The sequence below is a fragment of the Pelodiscus sinensis genome, chromosome 3 (genome assembly GCF_049634645.1).
Source record: "Pelodiscus sinensis isolate JC-2024 chromosome 3, ASM4963464v1, whole genome shotgun sequence".
In the NCBI taxonomy this organism is placed as follows: domain Eukaryota; kingdom Metazoa; phylum Chordata; order Testudines; family Trionychidae; genus Pelodiscus; species Pelodiscus sinensis.
The window spans coordinates 12,977,293-12,996,559 of record NC_134713.1 but is presented as its reverse complement, the minus strand read 5'-3'; the positions used below and the strand labels follow the sequence as shown (position 1 = coordinate 12,996,559).

Here is a 19,267-nt window from a genome sequence, read left to right as displayed (position 1 = left end):
TCTTTAATGATTGCCTTAGAATAGGTCTTTTGTCCTCTGCAATATCGTGCATAAGCTCTGTTAGTTTCGTGTAATTATCAAAATCATAATTTGGAAGCAGTGCTATATAGTTGGGTCTGTGAAGCTGCAGGGTTGAGGAGCACATCTTCCTCCCAAAGACATCGGGGCATTTGTGGTCCTTGTCCTGTGTCTGAACCTTGTGCTGCAGGTTTTTGGTCCTTTGGTTTGCAGCATTAACCACCAAGGAGTTAGGTTGAGGGTTTAAGTACAGGAATTCCATGCCCTTTGACGGGACAAAATACTTTCTATCACCCCTTTTGTTGGTGGGGGGGGGGGGGGGGGGCTGTGGCTTGCCATACTTAGTCGGCTGCCTCAAGAATAGCTTAATCTAGATCAGTGTTTCTCGACCAGTGGTACAAGTACCCTCAGGGGTACTTGAGAGAAGTATTTCAAAACTGGGCTTTTTTAGTTTGGAAAAAAGATTAAGGGGGGACATGATAGCGGTTTTCAAATATCTAAAAGAGTGTCACAAGGAGGAAGGACAAAATTTGTTCCTCTTGGTTTCTGAGGACAGGACAAGGAGTAATGGGCTTAAAGTGCAGCAGGGGAGGTTTAGATTGGACATTAGGAAAAAATTCCTAACTGTCAGGGTGGTCAAATATTGGAATAAATTGCCAAGGGAGGTGGTGGAATCTCCCTCTCTGGAGATATTTAAGAACAGGTTAGATAGACATCTGTCAGGGATGGTGTAGACGGAGCTTGGTCCTGCCTTGAGGGCGGGGGGCTGGACTCGATGACCTCTCGAGGTCCCTTCGAGTCCTATGATTCTATGATTCTAACATAACTGAAATTTGGAGAGAATTGAATTTGTTTTAGTTTTACAGTGCTTTATTATTTTTGTACTGTTTACACCCACAAATTTCATCACCCACCCAGTTACGATTAAGTTGTTTAAACAAATGTGTTGCAATGGTAGAAAAAATGTGTGTGTCTGAAAACTGTAGGTACTGTGGGGCACTTACTTTTTTTAAAAAGGGGGTAACTTTATAAAAAAAGTTGAGAAACACTGGTCTAGAGGCAGGGCGATTTTGCAGAAGGTTCTTTAGGAGCTTGTGGTGTTTTTCCTGCACCTCTGATAAGACTACCTCTGACTGATAGCTATTCTCTTAAATAGATCCAGGAATGGTTTAAGATCATCACTAGGTGCTGGATCATTCAGGATAACTGCTTCATCAGGAGCGGAGGAGGGGTTATCATTGAGTGGTATGTCTGATTGCTGGACCACTGGTTCATCCTCAATTTGCCCTCGGATGGGGAATGCGATGGGGCTGAACGTATAGAGATCACAGACCTCTGTGCAGGGGTTGGAGGAGCAGTGGAGGTATGATGTGGTGCCTTGTAGCGATAGGGGGACCATCAGTTATGGTTTCTGTTATAGTGGTAACATTCCAGATGCCAAAGATGATCTTAATAATGAGGTAAGCCATATGCCCCATAAGGTACATATGCTCTCTCTGGGGAGGAGTGTTCAGAGGAGAACCTACTCCTTGAATCCCCTTGGTAGACACTGATTTGAGACAAGGCAGGTGAACATGGTGAGCCCCTTACTGGTAATGGGAGTGAGAGTGGTGCTGTGTCGAAGGCCATATGGGGGCCCCATTCTGGGCCTCCTGTCCTGTCATGATGGTGCCTGTGTTTTGCACATTGGGCAACGGCTGTGGGATGATGCCCTGTGAGCCACTGCTGAGTCCCCCAGTACGTGAGGTGGTGGCATGGGAATGGTCGCGACCCCAGGGGATGTGGGGTTAGCATGAGGCACTGGAAGGCAGCTGGGAATAGCTCTGTCACTGAGTGTGCTCAAGGCACCCCGGGTGTCCTGATGTCATTTGTGCCTCTGTTACATCAGGGCCCTTAGTAGGTGCTCTTTTTGATGCGTGGGCAGGTGGTTTGATCGCCTGTTTAGAGTGTGTTCTTGAGTCTGTCATAGAAGAGGCTTGAGATTTCCCCATGTCTGAGGTGCCCGGTTCATCCCCTTTATTGATTCTTGGGGGGCGAGAACAGGCTGGTAAGGGTCTGGTTTCTGACCGTGCCTTCTGAGATAAATGGCTGGAGGATTGCCCTGAGAGGATTTTGCACTCAAGCCCTTATTGCCCCCTTTATAGCTACGAAGGTCAAGGGCTTTGTCAACAGACAGCACGCAGCCTGAGAGCTCTCTTTCCTTGCAAGCCCTCGCTGTCAGGATGCAGCAGTGGACACATTTTTGTTGTATATGCGTGTCCCCCAAACAGTGTATGCATTCACTGTGGGCATCAGAGGTTGGCATAGGCTCCCGGCAACTTCCACATTTCTTGTCCTTAGGCAGGACTAGCATGTCTCCCCAAGGCTGAGTATGCTACCCAATCTGTGTAAACCAAGCTACCTGCTTGCATTACTAGTTGGTTTATTTGTTAGGTTGTTGTATGTTTTTGGTTTCACTGGGCTGCTACAGCTTGTCCCTGTGTGGCAGTGAGAGCTGCTAGCAGCTTTTTTGTTTGTTTTTGTTTGAATAAAGAGAGGAGTCTATCTAAAGTACTCAATTGGTTGTCAATTGTTTCTCTTGGATAAGCAGAGCATGCCAAGGAGGAGAGGGTTGAGCTCCATCAGTGGGGGGCAGGGGAGGGCTGAGGGAAAAGTGGGCTACTTCAAAGGTGGGAATGCCGCACTCCACTCAAGCATGTGCAGCCTGCCTGATGACTGCTTAAAAATGACGAGTCCGACACCAACAGTGGAGCACCCACAAGGACATCCCTCGAAGAGCCACCTCTGGTGTCATCAGTATCGTATGCACATGTCTATCCACTTTCCTTGTCCCTAAAATTACCTCTAGGTTATTTCGCATCATCTTCTCCTCCGCCAAATCTTTTCTTAATTTTTCCAGTTCTTTCCTATAAATTATAAATACAATTAAAATATTATTCTAAATGAAATTTAAAAAAAAATCTATCATCTTATATTTTATAGTGTTGGGAACTGAAGTTATTGACACTGACAGGAGTATTAATTCATGCAACAGATTTTTGTAACACTGTACCACATATATGCAACACATATTTAAGAATTCATTAGGAATATTTTCCATGCAAGATTAGTCTTACAATGTGTGTAAAAGATTGAGATAAGACAAGCTCACTAAAGGGGCTGTCCTATTTACATACATCTTGAGCTGAGTTTTGAAAAAGCATCTCTGACCCTTACTCCTTTATAAGAATTTGTATTTTTGCTTAGAAGAAGAGTACGCATTTATGACATATTTGTAACAGTGATTAAAAAAAAAGAACACAAGAGGAAAAGGAGGTAGAATGCAACTTCAGCAATATTTCTCAATGAAAATTAATATATATTCATTATATGAGCCTGCTAGATGAACTTCTAAAACAAGGTGTTTAATGTAGTCCAGGAGCAATCAGTATGGAAAGCCTACCTTTGAAAGAAGTTTTCCAGTATATAATATTTAGAAGCAAAGTTGTGAAATTTATTCAATTGAGGCGTAAGAGGAATTAAATAATATTTACCCGTGTTCTTTTTTCAGTGCTTCTACAATGCTCAACAACTCACTAATCTGAGCCCTGAGATCATCCACAGAATTTTTTCTCCCATCATCTATTTGGTCTTTAACTGTGATTTCTCCAGGAGTTGAACTGAGTACAACAGAATTTGTCCTTGGAGATGTAGACAGAGGTGAAGGGATCACAGGTGGCTGAAAAATCAATTAAAAGGTAACAATGAGTTCACTATACATTAGGGAACATACCTCGCACAATGTGGTTTTAAGTACCTTTTCAGATTAATTTATTACACTATAAAAATGGCAATCAGAATTACAGGTCGGACCTCCCTGGTCCTGCACTCCTGGGATCTGAGTGGTCCCGAACGATAGTTTGCCGGACCAAGGGAAATCGAGGCTCTCCGCCTGGCTGTCAGTGCTGTGTTCCCTGCTGTCTCCAGCCCCTCACCATGCGAGCTCTGGACATGGGGTTGGCCTCGCTGCTCCAGTCCCGGCGTGTATTGAGCTGCCAGTCCCACTGCTGCTAGCCGCTACTGGTCGCTGGCCCCACTGCTTCCAGCCCCAACCTTAAATCTGGCCAGGCCAGGCTTACTGGTTCCAGCAATATCCATGGTCCATGGATGTTGCCGAACTAGAGATTCCCGGATTTTAGAGATTCAACCTGTAACCCGTTTGTAACACTGATTTTATTAGAATGTACTGGATGTTTCTGTATTGCGGGCATTTCAGTTTTTACAAAAGAGGTGATAGGAAGAGCACTCCATTTTACAAGGCAGTACATATTTATGCCAGGTAAAGTTCTGCCAGTAATGGATGAATAAGGAAAAAGAGCCTGTTTGGCATGTCTCCCATGGCCTGGAACAAGCACCCTGAGAAGTTACTCACCCAGTGGAGTAACGATGGTTCTTTGAGATGTGTGTCCCTGTGGATGCTCTACTCAGGTCTCGGTGTGTCCTCGTGGTGCTCATCGGATATTTTTGATGAGCAGTGCCTCTCGCACCTTGCCTGCGCATCCAGCGTCTTGCACCCTTGCCATTTGTCCAGTGCATGCACGGCACGAGCCTATCTGTTCCTTTCCTACTTTAAATCCCCTAAAGACTCCAAGTAGAGGGAAGGACAGGAGAGTAGAGGAGCATCCACAAAGACACATCTCGAAGAACCATCGTGACTGCACCGGGTGAGTAACGTCTTCATTGAGTGGTGTGTCTGGGTGCTCCACTCAGGTGAGTCAGTGGCAATACCTGCCAGATGGTGGTGGGCATTGGAGTCACTTATGTAGAGGAAGGAAGGACCGCATCTGCCAGAGATCTGGAAGATATTTGTCCTTTCTGCAGAGCATAATGTGGTGTGAAAGTGTGATGAGAAGACCATGTGGCTGCTCTACAAATGTCCACCAATTGTACGTTGCTTAGGAAAGCCATTGTTGTGGACATTGCATGCATGGAATGAGACCTAATAATCTGTGATGGCTGCTTGCCACAAAGTTCATAAACTGTATGTATGCAGCTGGCAATCCATTTGGATAGACTCTGTGTGGAGACAGCTATTCCTGTATGTGGTCCAGGCCATGCTACAAAGAGTATCTGATTTTCTTGCTTTCCTAGTTCTCTCCAGGTAGACTTAATCGCTCGCCTTGCATCTAACATGTGCAATATGGCCTCCAAGGAGGAAATAGGAGTTATAGGAAAATAAGCAAGTAAATGGGTTCATTTAAGTGGAAGTAGGATATGACCTTCGGAAGGAACTTTGGATGAGGCCTGAGTATAACGTTATCCTTGGTAAAGGTAGTGAAAGGTGGGTCTGCCAAGAGGGCTGCAATTTTGCCCACCCGACCTGCTGATGTTATTGTCACTATGAACGCCACCTTCACGGATAGGAATTGTGGTGATGTAGTGGCTAGTGGCTCAAGGGGTGGTCCAGTGAGCATGTCAAGAACCAAATTCAAGTCCCATGGTGGCATTGGGGGGGAGGGAAGGAGGAAACGGGATGCAGGTTTGGGAGTGTTTTCTTCAGGCCTGTGAGAAATTGTTTCACCATTGGATGCACAGAAAGAGAAATGGTTTACAGGTTCGTGGAACACCGTGACTGCCACCAGGTAGACCTGGGTAGAGCTGAAGGAGAGACCTGTGTTGCTGAGGTCCATGAAATACTCCAGCAAGTTATAGGGGTGGTATTGGGATGTAAATTGCCTGCCGTGCACCATTATTGAAAGCGTGTCCATTTGTTTTGGTAGGTGCTTCTTATGGAGGGCCGTCGTCTGTTCAGTAGAATGTGTCTGACCCTGTCCGAACAGGTAAGTTGTTAATTCTGGAGTCATGGAGAAGCTATGCCACGAGTTTCAGAGTTTTGACGCTCTGATGGCATGTCCTGCTATGGCGCTGCGTCAAGAGGTTTGGCACCACGGGGAGAGCTAGTGTAGGTAAGGGAACCAGGGTTGTCTCTGCCAGGAGGATGCCATTAAAATTAACTGTGACCTGGTCAGATTGGATGTTGTTGATCACCCTGGTGAGAAGAGGGATTGGTGGAAAGGCGTAGAGTAGGGGAGCCATCTAGTGGATGGTGACGGCATCCCCATCTGACCTCTTGCCCAGTCCTGCACGAGAGCAGAACTTGTGGCATTTGCGGTTGAGTGGTGTTGCAAAGAGGTCCATAGTTAGGAAACCTCATTTGCGAAAAATGGAAAGGAGAATATTGGTATTAATTTCCCACTTGTATTGGTCTGAGAAGTTTCTGCTGTCCCGGTATAGATGTGGCAGTTGGAGTTACAAGGTTCCTGATACACCAGTTCCAAAATCTGATTGCTTCTGCACATAATGAGCGTGATCTGGCACCCCCCATTGGCTGAAATAGAACAGAGGGTGTGTTGTCCGTGAGGACATGAATGACTCTACCTTTTATCAGGGGGAAGGAAATGGGTGCATGCATTGCGAATGGTCCTGAGCTCCAGGATGTTGACATGGAAGTGTCTTTCCCATTGGGACCATGTGCCCTGTATTGACCTTGCACCACAATGGGCACCCCCACTCCCCCAGTCCATAAGTGATGCATCTGTCGTTATAGTTACTGACGGATCTGGGCAGTGGAAGGGTATACTGGCAAGTAGATTGGTTGGAGAAGTTCACCAGTCGAGAGATTGCAGTACTGGGAAAGGAAGCGTCAGGCGCTTTGCAAGGCTGTGTTGGGTTGGAATGTAGGTGGTTGCGAGCCAATGCTGTACGCAGCACATGTGTAGTTTCGCAAATAGGCCAATGAGGTTGTGGCCACCATGTGCCCTGACAACTGGAGGAACGTCTGGACTGTGGAAAAAGGGAGTATGCTTGACCCCCCCCCCCCCCCCCCGAATGAGGTCACAGATTATTTTGAATCTTTGTGGTGGCAGGTAGGCTCTTGCTATCACCGAGTCTAGGAGTGCCCTGATAAATTCTATTTTTTGTGTGGGCTGTATAGTGGACTTTTGTATATTGATAAGCAGGCCATGGTGGGAAAAAACATTCCCTGATAACTGTTGTCATCGTTACAGTTTGTTGACAAGTGGAGCCCTTGATAAGACAATCATCAAGGTAAGGGAAGATGACGACGTTCTGTCTTCTGAGGAAGGCTATGACTATGGTTAGCATCTTGGAGAACACTCGAGGGGCCATAGAAAGACCAAAGGGAAGGACCCTGTATTGGTAACAGTCTTGAGCTAAGACGAAGCTGAGAAATCTCCCGTGGGCAGAGTGGATGGTTCCATGAAAATATGCATTTTGAAGGTTGAAGACTGAGAACCAGTCCCCTCTGTCCAGTGCAGGTCTGATAGCTGCCAGGGTCACCATCCTGAATTGTGTGTTGAAGATGAATTTGCCTCATCTAGTCTAGTGGATCTGGGGTAACGTGAGGAACTCTCCGAGTCCAAACGAGGTAAGTTATCGTTATAATTGGAACCGGCACGTGTTATTGCTGAGGGTGGGTGAGTGAGGAATGTGTGAATATGGCCGGGGATCGCATAGACATGTACTGTTGTGATGTAGGAGCTGTATCTCTTGACCGTTAGGTATGGAAGGAACGTGGTTGGTACCTTTGCCATGGTTCCCAGGGTGCCCACTGAGGCTAGAACTATTGTGGAGGATCCATCCACAGTTGGCTATGCCACATGGGATGTTGTTGTAGGAAATGATCTCGATATGAATGCCAGGAAGCCACTGATCCTGATGGAGATGAATGGCATGATAAAAATCCGCTCCTATAGTCAGTTCTTGGTGAGAGCAGCATTGGAGAGTGGGGAGCCCTTTCTGGCATATGAGTGTGCCCCTGGCTATAAGACACCACTGAGGAGCGTGGTGAGCAAACTCCTGATCTGAGCGGTGTGCTTGGCTGAGGAGACTTGTAACTGCCGCGTCTTGCACAGTGCTTTCTTTTGCTGCGGTGCCAGAGCGAGGTGAGGGTTGTTCTGACCAGTTTGTTTAGGCGCTTGTAGGAGCTGGTGATGGTGGCATATGTGGTTTTGTGGGTGCCGCTGCCTCAGCAGCGCCAATCAGTGTGGTGCACGTGGGTTCTGACTCAGCTCTCCTTGCAGGTGCAGTCTTCATAGAATACTAGGACCGGAAGGGACATCGAGAGGTCATCGAGTTCAGTCCCCTGTCCTCATGGCAGGACCAAATACTGACTAGACCATCCCGGATATTTATCTAACCTACTCTTAAATATCTCCAGAGATGGGGATTCTACAACCTCCCTGGGCAATTTATTCCAGTGTTTGACTACCCTCGCAGTTAGGAACTTTTTCCTAATGTCCAACCTAAACCTTCCTTGCTGCAGTTTAAGCCCATTGCTTCTTGTTCTATCCTCAGAGGCCAAGATGAACAAGTTTTCTCCCTCCTCCTTATGATACCCTTTTAGATACCTGAAAACAGCTATTGTGTCCCCCCCTTAGTCTTCTCTTTTCTAATCTAAACAAACCCAATTCTTTCAGCCTTCCTTCATTGGTCATGTTCTCTAGACCTTTAATCATTCTTGTTGCTCTACTCTGGACCCTCTCCAATTTCTCCACATCTTTCTGAAATGCGGTGCCCAGAACCAGACACAATACTCCAACTGAGGCCTAACCAGCGCAGAGTAGAGCGGAAGAATGACTTCTCGTGTCTTGCTCACAACACACCTCAATGCATCCCAGAATCACGTTTGCTTTTTTTTGCAACAGCATCACACTGCTGACTCATGTGTCTTGCATTTCTCCGCGGTGCCAGAGACTGATGGCACCAGGGAACACTGGTAATGAGCATGCTGGGGAAGCCCATGAAGCTTGTGAGCCTTTCCGGGGTGGTGAAGCAGCCCTGTCACTGGGCTTCTGCTGTCCCCGTGTCCCCTCAGGTTTGTCCCGTGGAGGTTGCAGAGACTTCTCCGAGGGGTTAAGCAGCATTTTGCAGTCTTTTCTGGCTCTGGCTGTCATGTTCTGACAGTGCGGGCACCTATATGCTGCATGAGTCTCTCCCAGGCATTTACCAAAGGAGGCATGGCCATCAGAAATGGGCATCGAGTCTCGGCAAGAGTCTTGGCGGCGGCACTTGTCTTTTTTTCCCCCCCCAAATGAACACTGAAAATAGCCTTAACTGACTAAACTATGAGAGAAAAGTCTAAAATAAGTATAGTAATTTTGTTTTTCCTTTCAGGAAGAAGAGCATTGCTTTGACTCCATCTTCAGCTGAGGACAGTAGAAAAGGAATTGACGGCCATGTCAACACTCGACAAACGGCAGTGGTGCAAGACGCTGGGTGCGCATGCGCAGCACGAGGGGCACTGCTCATCAAAAATCTCCAATCAGCAGTGTGAGGACTCACCGAGACCTGAGTGGAACACCCATAGACACACTACTCAATGAAGAACTGAAGTTACTCCAAAATCCTCCTTAAGATCTCGTGTGCGGAAGCGGATTAATTGTAGCTTGACTTCACACACCTGACTGGCTTTTAAACACTGTGGGAGGCTATGCCCACTTCCCCTCAGAAGGTCTCTTGAAAGGCACAAATACAGAAGAAGTGGGAAAACACCACAGGGAACCTGAAGGCTCTCAAGTCCCTCATACTTGGGTGCTCTGGATGTGTGTCTTGTGCTGGACACAACCTGAGTTGGCCAGCCAATAAACCTGGCCCCTAACCAGGCTGGCAAAAGCCAGAGGCTCCTTTTTTAGTAGAGGAGATGGTCCAGAGCAACATGCTGGTCAAGAGACACCCATTATTAAAGGTGCTATGGTAGGCCCAGATTGCCACTGCTTCCTTTAGAGTACCATCTTCTAAATGCTGCTGCTGCTTTGAGTGAGGAACTAAGTCAATTAACAGAACTCTCTCTCACAAGTGTTACTTAGACTATGCTGTTTGCAGCAGCAGTCATCTGTTTGTTCTCTGCATTACACTGCAGCTCTCAGGCACTACCACAGTACAAATATAATAATAATGAGCAAGACTGGGGAGCGGAGGCAGGCTGAAAGAGCAGAACAAGGCACCAGAACCTTAGTAACTGAAGCAGTTTTACCCAAGAGGAACAGTCTACTTAAGAGTAAGAGCCCTCCTTTCCAGAAATCATTTTTTTGTAATGCTCCAGGAGAGAGGTGGGACTCTCCTAGGAATCACAGAAGTTGTCCTGGAGTGACAGGAGTTGCTGGCATCCCTCTTCATACTAGGTTGTCCTCTCTCAACACACTCCCAGTCTCCACCTTTCCACAAATGCTCATTGGCAATCCTGGCCTCCTGCCATCAGATTAACTTTAGAAGTAACATTCACAGAAGTTTTTAGCAGCTATCTGGAAACTCCAGGATAACACCACCACCTCTCATCTTTTCACAAATACAATGTAATGGGACTCCCTAAAGTCAGTTATTAAGCAAGCTTCCAGGGTCATAACTGAGGAAGCTATGCCATTCTGCATGCCTTGTCTACTCAAACCTGCTTTTCTTTATCCAGGAGCTAGGTGGCACAGCACACATCCAACATACCATTGGAACTGGAACCAATAGTTCTGTGCTACTTAATATTGATTCCTGCATCAATGCTGCTATGCATTTAGCTCAGATACAGCACCTGTGTTTGTAAGTACTTGCAATCTATATGGCAGCATTATCAGCATGTGTACATACAACCAAAATGAATGGCACTGGGCTAGTAGCTTGATAGGAGAATCTAATAATTTCAACTTCATACCTTTTTAACTTCAGATGGCTTTGGTTTGGCACTTTCCTCCTCCTCTTTATGCACCTTCACAATTTTTTCTGTATTCTCATTTTGAGTTGGCTGGTAAATAAAAACCATGTATATAGAATATGCTCAGAGTACATTAAACAAAGTTACAAGTCCTAGGATGGAGTAAAACAGGAGCAGGTAATAAGTGGACACAGTTCCAAATCCAGACACTCCCAGCTTCTGCTTCTCTCCTTCCCCTAAGTGCGTCCCACTGGCTGCCAGTCAGTCATTTGGCAGTGTGCCAGAGGCACTGAAGAGAGGCAGGGATGAGTTGATAAGCAGGGCCTGCACTGGTGTGAGGCATCAGGGAGAATAGGAAGGGAAGAGAGAGGGGGTGCCCACCAGTGTGTGCTCAGCACCCACTCATTTTTTCTGTGCATGTTCCAGGCCCAGAGCACACCTGGAGTTGGAACGCATGTCTAGTGGATATGATAGGATCTCTTATAAGGCAGGAAGCAACTTGTATTAGAAAAGAGATATTTGTCTAATATGACAATGTAAAGCCTGAGATTGAGTTTCTATGTTTATGTTCTCTATGAATTTGGGCTTCTTCTATTAAGCTTTTTGTTTTTATCTAGCACAGATCTCTGTTGTGCCAACTGCATGGAGAATGTGCACCGAAGTGCACAGATAACTGGGAGGGGCTGATTTCATGTCTTCGGGAACAAGGTACCGGAGAAGAATGATCTGAGTGTCAGGGAGACCTGGGACTGGAAATGCTATTGATGTTACCATGCAAAGTAATTGATCCTGTGCTTGTGAACAGGCTACTGGTGTCAGGGAACTGAACCCCGGAGTTACATGGCAGATGGTAAATACCTACTGCTGCTTTGTGTGGCCCCCACAATATCACAGAAGTGCATTACAGTTCAACTGATGTAACCATATAATGACAAATCATAAATAAAATATTCTGCCTTCAAGATTTACTTATCCTGACACTGGATATTCTGTACATATGGACTGTAATCTACGCTAAACTATAAATTCCCAGAGCAGGGACTACGGGTTGTTACGGTTGTAAAACAGAGGACACGGCTGGAGTTGAAATATAAAAGCCCCACAGAGAAATTTCTCCTCTTGATGCTATTGGAGTAGTCAGGGAAATAGGAAACAAATGTCAATACAATGGAATAGAGGGGAAAATCTAATTTTTTTATCTGCAATCCTGATGCAGCTATATTCAGTTACACTCATTTTCATCTTTACCTTTTTTTTGTGGATACATGTTCCTATCAATACTCTTAGATGTTTGCTGATTAAATGACTTCCCTAGATCGTGATGTAGTCCATGTGAAATAGATATCCTAAATTTATCTTTCAGAAGAAAGCAGTCAATGTACTCACAGAATTGTTGCCATTGAAACGAGTAGGCAGCCTCCTGCCAGGCATCTTCGGTCTGCTTGCAGTAGGATGTGACAGATTATCTGAGGTAGCTATTACATCATCAAAACTTAAAAGATCTAGAAGGTGAGAACACAGACCCCCTTTAAATTCAGAAGGTTATCATGAAGTAAAGATTTTAAAAATTCAAAGATAAAATTGCTCAGAACAACTGTACATTCAAATTACTTTTAGCATACTATACTCTCAAGATTATGCAAGAAATAGTTATTGTATGCATTTTAATAAGTCTGGAAAACAACACTGTCACTAAAGAAGCTAGGCAGAATTGAAAGCTATTCACTAATAAAACAGTTAAAGAATTCAAATCCCCACCAGAACAAGGCAGGCTCAACTGAAAACATGTCATGAAGCAAATTTCAAACTCAAATGTTAAGGAAAATATACAGTTGTTTCTTGGAATATATTTTTAAAGGAAATTCAAAGTAACATAATTTTGAGCTGTGTCAGATCCCTTTTAAAAAACTTTCAGATAGTGAATTTTCCTATCTTTATACTCTTGAAATTAAGCATATAAATCAGAATGCAACACAGCCCTAAAAGAAGATACAAGAGGCATGATAAAATAAGTGGCACACATTCACTCATGTTAAACCGGCTTAAATGTGTACATCTAATTATAAAAATGGCTCCTAGTAGTTCTCATCTACAATTCCAGCTGACTTTACATATACAACAAACAAACTTGTCTTCAGACAAGCTGCAAGCATCCAAGAGATTTGTAGCCAAACACTGTAAATGTTTCACTTACATTTTTCTGCTAATTTAGATATCTTTTCAAGTTAGGTGAGAATTTGCCTGTGCTTGTGATTCTACATAAAGAAACTTGTAATTTAAGCATTATTTCCTCTCATTCTCTGACTCCACCTTGGTCCTTGAGATAAACGTTGGTTATTTGCACCTCAGAAATACAAATGTCCATTAAGACAAAGCCACCATTTAACGGTATGGGTAAATTATTTTAGGGTGATAAAAATTGAAGTAGTTCAAGGTAGTTTACTTACTATTGGCTATGGGTTAATTAACCTCTTAATGCCTCAATTTACCCATCTGTAAAACAGTTAATACTTACCAAGCTAACAAAGGTATAGTGAGGCTTAAAGATGTGTGTGTAAAGCATTTACATATTAAAAGGATGCTCAATATTATTTCATGTCTTATGAAGAATATTTTAATTTGTAAGGTATCTACATAGTACATACTAATTTCCATTTTAGTTTAAATGTACAGTCTGTTAATGTTTATCTCTACAGTCAAATCTTGATAATGGACTTGAATGCAAATCAATACACAGTATATTTGGTTCTACCACATGGATTATGATTTAACAATCAGCAGCTAATATTTAACTTCATTCTCTATTACACTGTCCTTCCAGGTGTCTCATCTAGCTTCAAAATGTAAGAATTATAGAAAACAGATGGAAAAGACCCTAGTAGGGCTATCTGGTAAGTCCTTCCATAGTATATTAGTGTTTTATCCAGAAGAGTTTCAAATAGCTTGAGTGATGAGGGTTTCACAGCCATGAGATCTCACTACTAGAAGTTCTTCCTGAAAATTTAAATCAATGCCTTTCCACTACTTTTAGCTACAGCCCTTTATACATCCTTAGGAATCTTTGCTTCCTTTTAGCGATTACAACTTTCAGATAACTCAACATGCCTATCCCACCTGCAGCAGGCTGCAGTAAGTTTGGTGGAGGGCAGATATACAGGTAATTGGGTGAGCAGGTTCTTGTTTCCAGCATAGGCTACCAAAGAATGCTGCCCAGCAATTAAGACAGGCAGGGATCTGGGACTCATTAAGAGCTGGCCTGCAGCAGCAGACTAAAGGGACACCTGCAGTCAGGTAGGGCTTGATGGTCAGCTAGAAAAGGTTTCCCCTCAGGTAAGGGGACGGGGTGAGGAGAGGAGTGAGGGACTGGAGCAGGGGAAGTATAAGGTGGAAAAGAACTGAAGGCCATAACTGGGAGAGAGTGTCAGGAGAAGTACCAAGGGAGTGGTTGGACAAGTGGCCCAGCGAGGGGCTATTATTCTGAGGGGATAAGAGCAGAAGCCCCACAAGTGGCTGCTACCTAGAGTCTTGGGCTGCAACCTGAAGTGGGTGGGACCAGGTTCCCCCCACCCTCCTCATGCCTAGTGGGCTGCCACCAGAGGAAAAAGGAACTTTTGGACCACAGAAGGGTTTTCCCTTTCAAACTACTGACTTGTTATTATGAAAATGGCTCATTAAGTGGGGAACCCTCACCTCAGAGAAACAAGAGGCAGTGGGAGGGTCACCAATGAGCGTGTGAGGCATACCAAAAATCTATCAGGAAGCGCAGGACCCAGGGGATGTGACCAGAACTCTGCCACACTCCATTTAGCTGCTGCTTAGCTAAACTGGACAAATTCTACTCAGATATTTTTAAGGGAACCTATCACAGCCCTAGAAAACATGTAATTCTGCTGGCAACAGAAGTGAAAATAGATATAAAGGAAATGGAGATCAGTGGAGAGAAATGGCAGGATAAATTTGAGAAGTGAGGAAAGGGAAGAGTGATGGGTGTAAGGAGACTGATGCAGAAGGCAGTTTAAGGAGGAAAGGATGGCCACAAGGCAAAAAGGTCATTGTAGTCAGGTACCCCACGGTATGCAATTTGTTTAATGTCATACAGTAGCTACTAAGGGGACACTTTTATATTCTAATGGTCCACCTAACCTCACAGCAGAAACACATGTTAAAAAGTAAACCTGGACCTCTGTTATATATCAGAGTAACAATGAGGACAAGAAAAGGAAAACTAACATATGATATTTATATATGTTTCATGTCTCAAGAAGTTTTGTTTCACCTGTGCAGGAAGGAGAAACCGTCTAGCAGTAAGCTTAGAGAGGTGCACAAACCGAATTACTTCATTTACTGTAAAGGATGCCAGCCTGTCTCCCATAGTCGAGTCACTCGCCAGGCACCTAGACCCATCTCTACCCAGAAAGAGAAATATTTCATGAGGACTTGGGAGAAACAGAGTCCAGGGCTACACTTGTTGCCTGGAATACATCATGGAAGTACTGGGATGATCTGGAGAACTGTTTCATTGCTTTAAGGCTGCAAGTTCTTTGGGACAGACTGTTGCAGCTGAGTTAAATGCATAGTGTCACAAAGTGCTATCACAATAATAAAGGGAGCGCTCACTCTGTTAGTTTCTTCCTTATAGCTTTTCTTTCTCATTGGGTCAATAATGAGAATAGAATGTGGTTAACTTGATGCAAGAGCTTTTATTTACCTTTCTGTAATGTTACCCATAATGGGTGAATATTGACCCCACGAAAGTCAATGGTGAGTTTCAGAGGAACCAAAATTTTACCCGTTCAGTGCCAGCTGTAATTGTAAATAAACTATTTATTTATCTATCAAAGACCTGTTTTATAGTTACTATATGGGCTTTTAAGAGTTCATCTACCAAAAAGAGCACTACATGTCAAAAAAAGAGCTCTAATTATCATACATGTACTGAATCAAAGAAAAGGTTGAAAGCTGTGACATTTTGCCAGACACGAGAAGGTTCAATCAACCTCAGGTGGTTATGATAAAGAAAGTAGCCTACTAAGAAAACCTGCTACCACCTAAATCTGCAGGTGCACATTACAGCAGGGCCAAGAGCAAGTCAAGATGTAACACAGAACAGAAAAAGATTGTCAGAAAAATGGCTGTCAACAATGTATCTAGCAATAGTTGGTAAATTTTGGCAGAGACAGTGTCCAGTAGTCTAGCATATACGGTTTTCCATTTGTGTGAAGCATTATAGGGTGCAACAAAAAAATGAGGTGAATGAAGAAGTGAATTAATCACCTGAAGTTGCAACGGTTTAGCAGCTCAAAATATTAGCTATACTGCAATTACACTATGTGAAACAAGGGAATCTAACATGTATATCATAGCAAGAAGACACAGACAGCTGTTTGTGCTGTCTTCTGCCCTAAGTCTAAACTTCAGCTGCAGAAAATATTAGAAGGCAAACATCATAAGTTACAGAATATTAAAACTTCAACAATGCAAAAAATGAGTTTATGTTATTAACTATAAGTATGGAGAAAAACAGTACACTGCAAATCATTGTAAATTAAATCAAAGGAAGATATTACATGTTATGGGAAGTAGTTAGACAATTTTTTATACAACATTACAGGTTTATAGGACAAGAAACCTACAGGGGAAATTATAAAGACTTTTTTTCAAAATGTAACATACAAGAATTAAAGAAAAAATACAAAACCAAAATCTATCAATGTGCATAGCAGACTTGAAAGCCAGATGTGTTTTTGTGTTTGCTTTACTGCAATCCAGTAAACCAATCCAACACCAGTCACTTCAGAAATGTGACTAATATTGAACATAATACCATTACAAAAAGCTGTATTTTGGGCCTTTCCTGACAGGTTAAATAATTCTGTGTAAATATTTGTATACTTTATGTAATCCCAAAATGAATTTAAAAGTAAATACTTCCTTGTCTGCTAGCTAAGGAAAATCTGCATCAAAAAACAAACAGGAAGGCATTTTAAAACAAAAACCTAATTTCAATATATACAAATTATATATGCAAATTAAAATTAATTCTGAGCTGCTAAAAAGAAAAGGCTACGTGCATGTACAGGTATGACACACAGCGTTTGGATTTCCTTATATAATGTTATCTTACCAAAATGGAGAAGGGTAGGGTAATTTCCTGACACGTAAGAAGGGAAACATGGCAAACAGGATAGGAAACAAAATCTGGAAAGAAAAGTCAAGGAGAGGAATGTCTAGAAAAAAGATTCTGAACAAAAAAAATTATTTTACAAAGCAGGAAAAAGAAACATTTGTAGAAGGAACAGAATTGTTTCACATGTTCAGCATATTAACATTATTTATATTATTATATATTCATATCTCAACACAGAATCACTGTTTATTTTCATTCTGTTACATTCTTGGTTTAACCGCCTCTAAATATGTGAGGAAATAGTGTCCTTTTCAAGTAAATTTTCAACAAATGGTGTTCAGAAGTCTTCATAAATATGACCACTGAAGTATTTATAGATGTCTAGCTGCAACAGCATGATTTTCAGAGGTGCTGAACTGACAGCAATACCACTGAGGCCAGTACCTCCAAAAAAATTGGACCTAACAAATATTGTTCATTTAGGGTACATCTAGACTACAAGCCTCTTTCGAAAGAGAGCGTCTAGACTGGAACCTCTTCTTTCAAAAAAAGTGAGCCGCTTTTTCGAAAGAGAGCATCCAGACTGCCTGGGTGCTCTTTCGAAAAAGCCCTGTTTGCATTCAAGAACGCCTTTTTTCAAAAGAGCACTTTCGAAAAAAGGCATTCTTCCTTGTGAAATTAGGAGTACCGCTGTCGAAAGAAAAGCCGTGTTCTTTCGATTTAATTTTGAAAGAACGCGGCTGTAGTCTAGATGCAGGTGAAGTTTTTTCGAAAAAAGGCTACTTTTTTCGGAAAAAACCCTGCAGTCTAGACATAGCCTTAGTAATTGTTCTGAGACCCTAAACTACTGGAAACAAGAATGGCAGTTAAAATGCCTATAAACTAGTTACAGGGAAACAAAGAAAATTAATGATTTTGGTAAAGCTTCATTCTCTGTGCATTCATGTCAAAGAAGTCACAGCAACAAGTTGTAAGACACTAATAGTGGTACGTGTTTCACTGGCACAAGTTTGGGACAACTGCATTACATGCTAGTGCTAAAACTATGAAAAAGTCATAGCAGATCATTCTAAGTATCCTTGGATAAAATCATTATGCCACACTTTGCGCCACCATGAACTCTGCATGTCATATTACATAAAACCTATTTTATGTACGTTTAAGAGAAATTAGAAAATATTTATTAAGACAGTTTTCTACTCCTGTCTGTGTAAAATCAAGTATATTAGGGTACGTCTAGACTACAGGCTTTTGTCGACAGAAGTTTTGTTGACAGATACTGTTGACAAAGAGCGTCTAGACTACATCCAGTTCTGTCGACATGACAGTGTAGACACAAAGGACAGTGTAGATGCAATGCCGCCTTCTGTCAACAGAACTGTGTCGACAAAAGGTGTTATTCTTTGTAGAATGAGGTTTACAGCCGTCGACAAAACTGCTGAGTTCTGTCGACGTTACGGTGACAGAACTCAGTGGCAGTGTAGACGCAGGGATAGTTTTGTCGACAAAAGTCCACTTTTATCAACAAAACCCTGTAGTCTAGACACACCCTTAGTTAATAGGAGTCCAAACATACTGGACTATAAAAGTGTAGAGGTGAATCTTGCCTCATGTGGCTTCAGAAAGGGATATTCTCCTTCTCCCCCTCCTTCTAGCTCCCCATGAGAAAATTCTCTCTTCTCTGAAATGCAAAAACAGTTTGTGGCACTTTGTTTTGGGTAACTGCAGCTTTTTGAAGCTGTTCAAGAATTTAGTGTTGAAGGCATTTCCATAGGTAAAAACAGATGATGTGGACCACACCAAAGTACATAATTTATTACGTTGTTTTGTGGCTTAGTACATGACTAACATGTCTACTTAGAAGATCTTTATGCGGACATACCAAACTTTGAGTTACCCATTTCTCAGATAAAACTCACAAGCCGTACAGATCTGTGTATGTGTATTTATAATACGGGCAATCCCTGAGTTACGCGGATCCAACTTATGTCGGATCCGCAGTTACGAACTGGGATTTTCTCGTCCCGGAGGACTGGAGCGGCGGGACGCCTGGTCCTGCTGCCCACCTCCTCCAGGGCGAGAAAAGCTGCTCCCCATCTCCCTGGTCTGCTGGGGGAGCCAGCAGACCAGGGAGACGCGGAGCAAAGCGGCAGAGGACCCGCGGCGCTTCCAGCTGATCTGGAAGCGCCGCGGGTCTGGCCCCGGGTCCTCCACTGCTTTGCTCAGCGTCTCCCTGGTCTGCTGGGGGGGGGGGGGGGGGGAAGACGCAGCTAGTGCCCCCCCCCCAGCAGACCAGGGAGACGTGGAGCAAAGCCCGGGGCCTGTGGTAGAGCAGGTGGGGCACTGCCGATTGGTCCCGCAGCACCGCTCCTTGGCGCTACTGGACCAACCCGGCAGCACCCCAGCTGCTCTGCCCCAGGCGT

At 43.6% G+C, this 19,267-nt stretch overlaps 1 protein-coding gene across 6 annotated transcripts in view; it reads right to left on the bottom strand.

The window, feature by feature from the left end:
• CD2AP (CD2 associated protein) overlaps window positions 1-19,267 on the bottom strand; it is a 138,200-nt gene that overhangs the window by 6,398 nt on the left and 112,535 nt on the right. For all 6 annotated transcript variants that reach the window (XM_075923393.1, XM_075923392.1, XM_075923390.1 and 3 more), the window contains 4 exons: window positions 12,104-12,219; window positions 10,718-10,807; window positions 3,552-3,736; window positions 2,861-2,924 (listed from right to left, as the gene is read on the bottom strand). In XM_075923393.1, coding sequence (XP_075779508.1) covers window positions 2,861-2,924; window positions 3,552-3,736; window positions 10,718-10,807; window positions 12,104-12,219 — 455 coding nt within the window. The remainder of the gene's footprint in view (window positions 1-2,860; window positions 2,925-3,551; window positions 3,737-10,717; window positions 10,808-12,103; window positions 12,220-19,267) is intronic.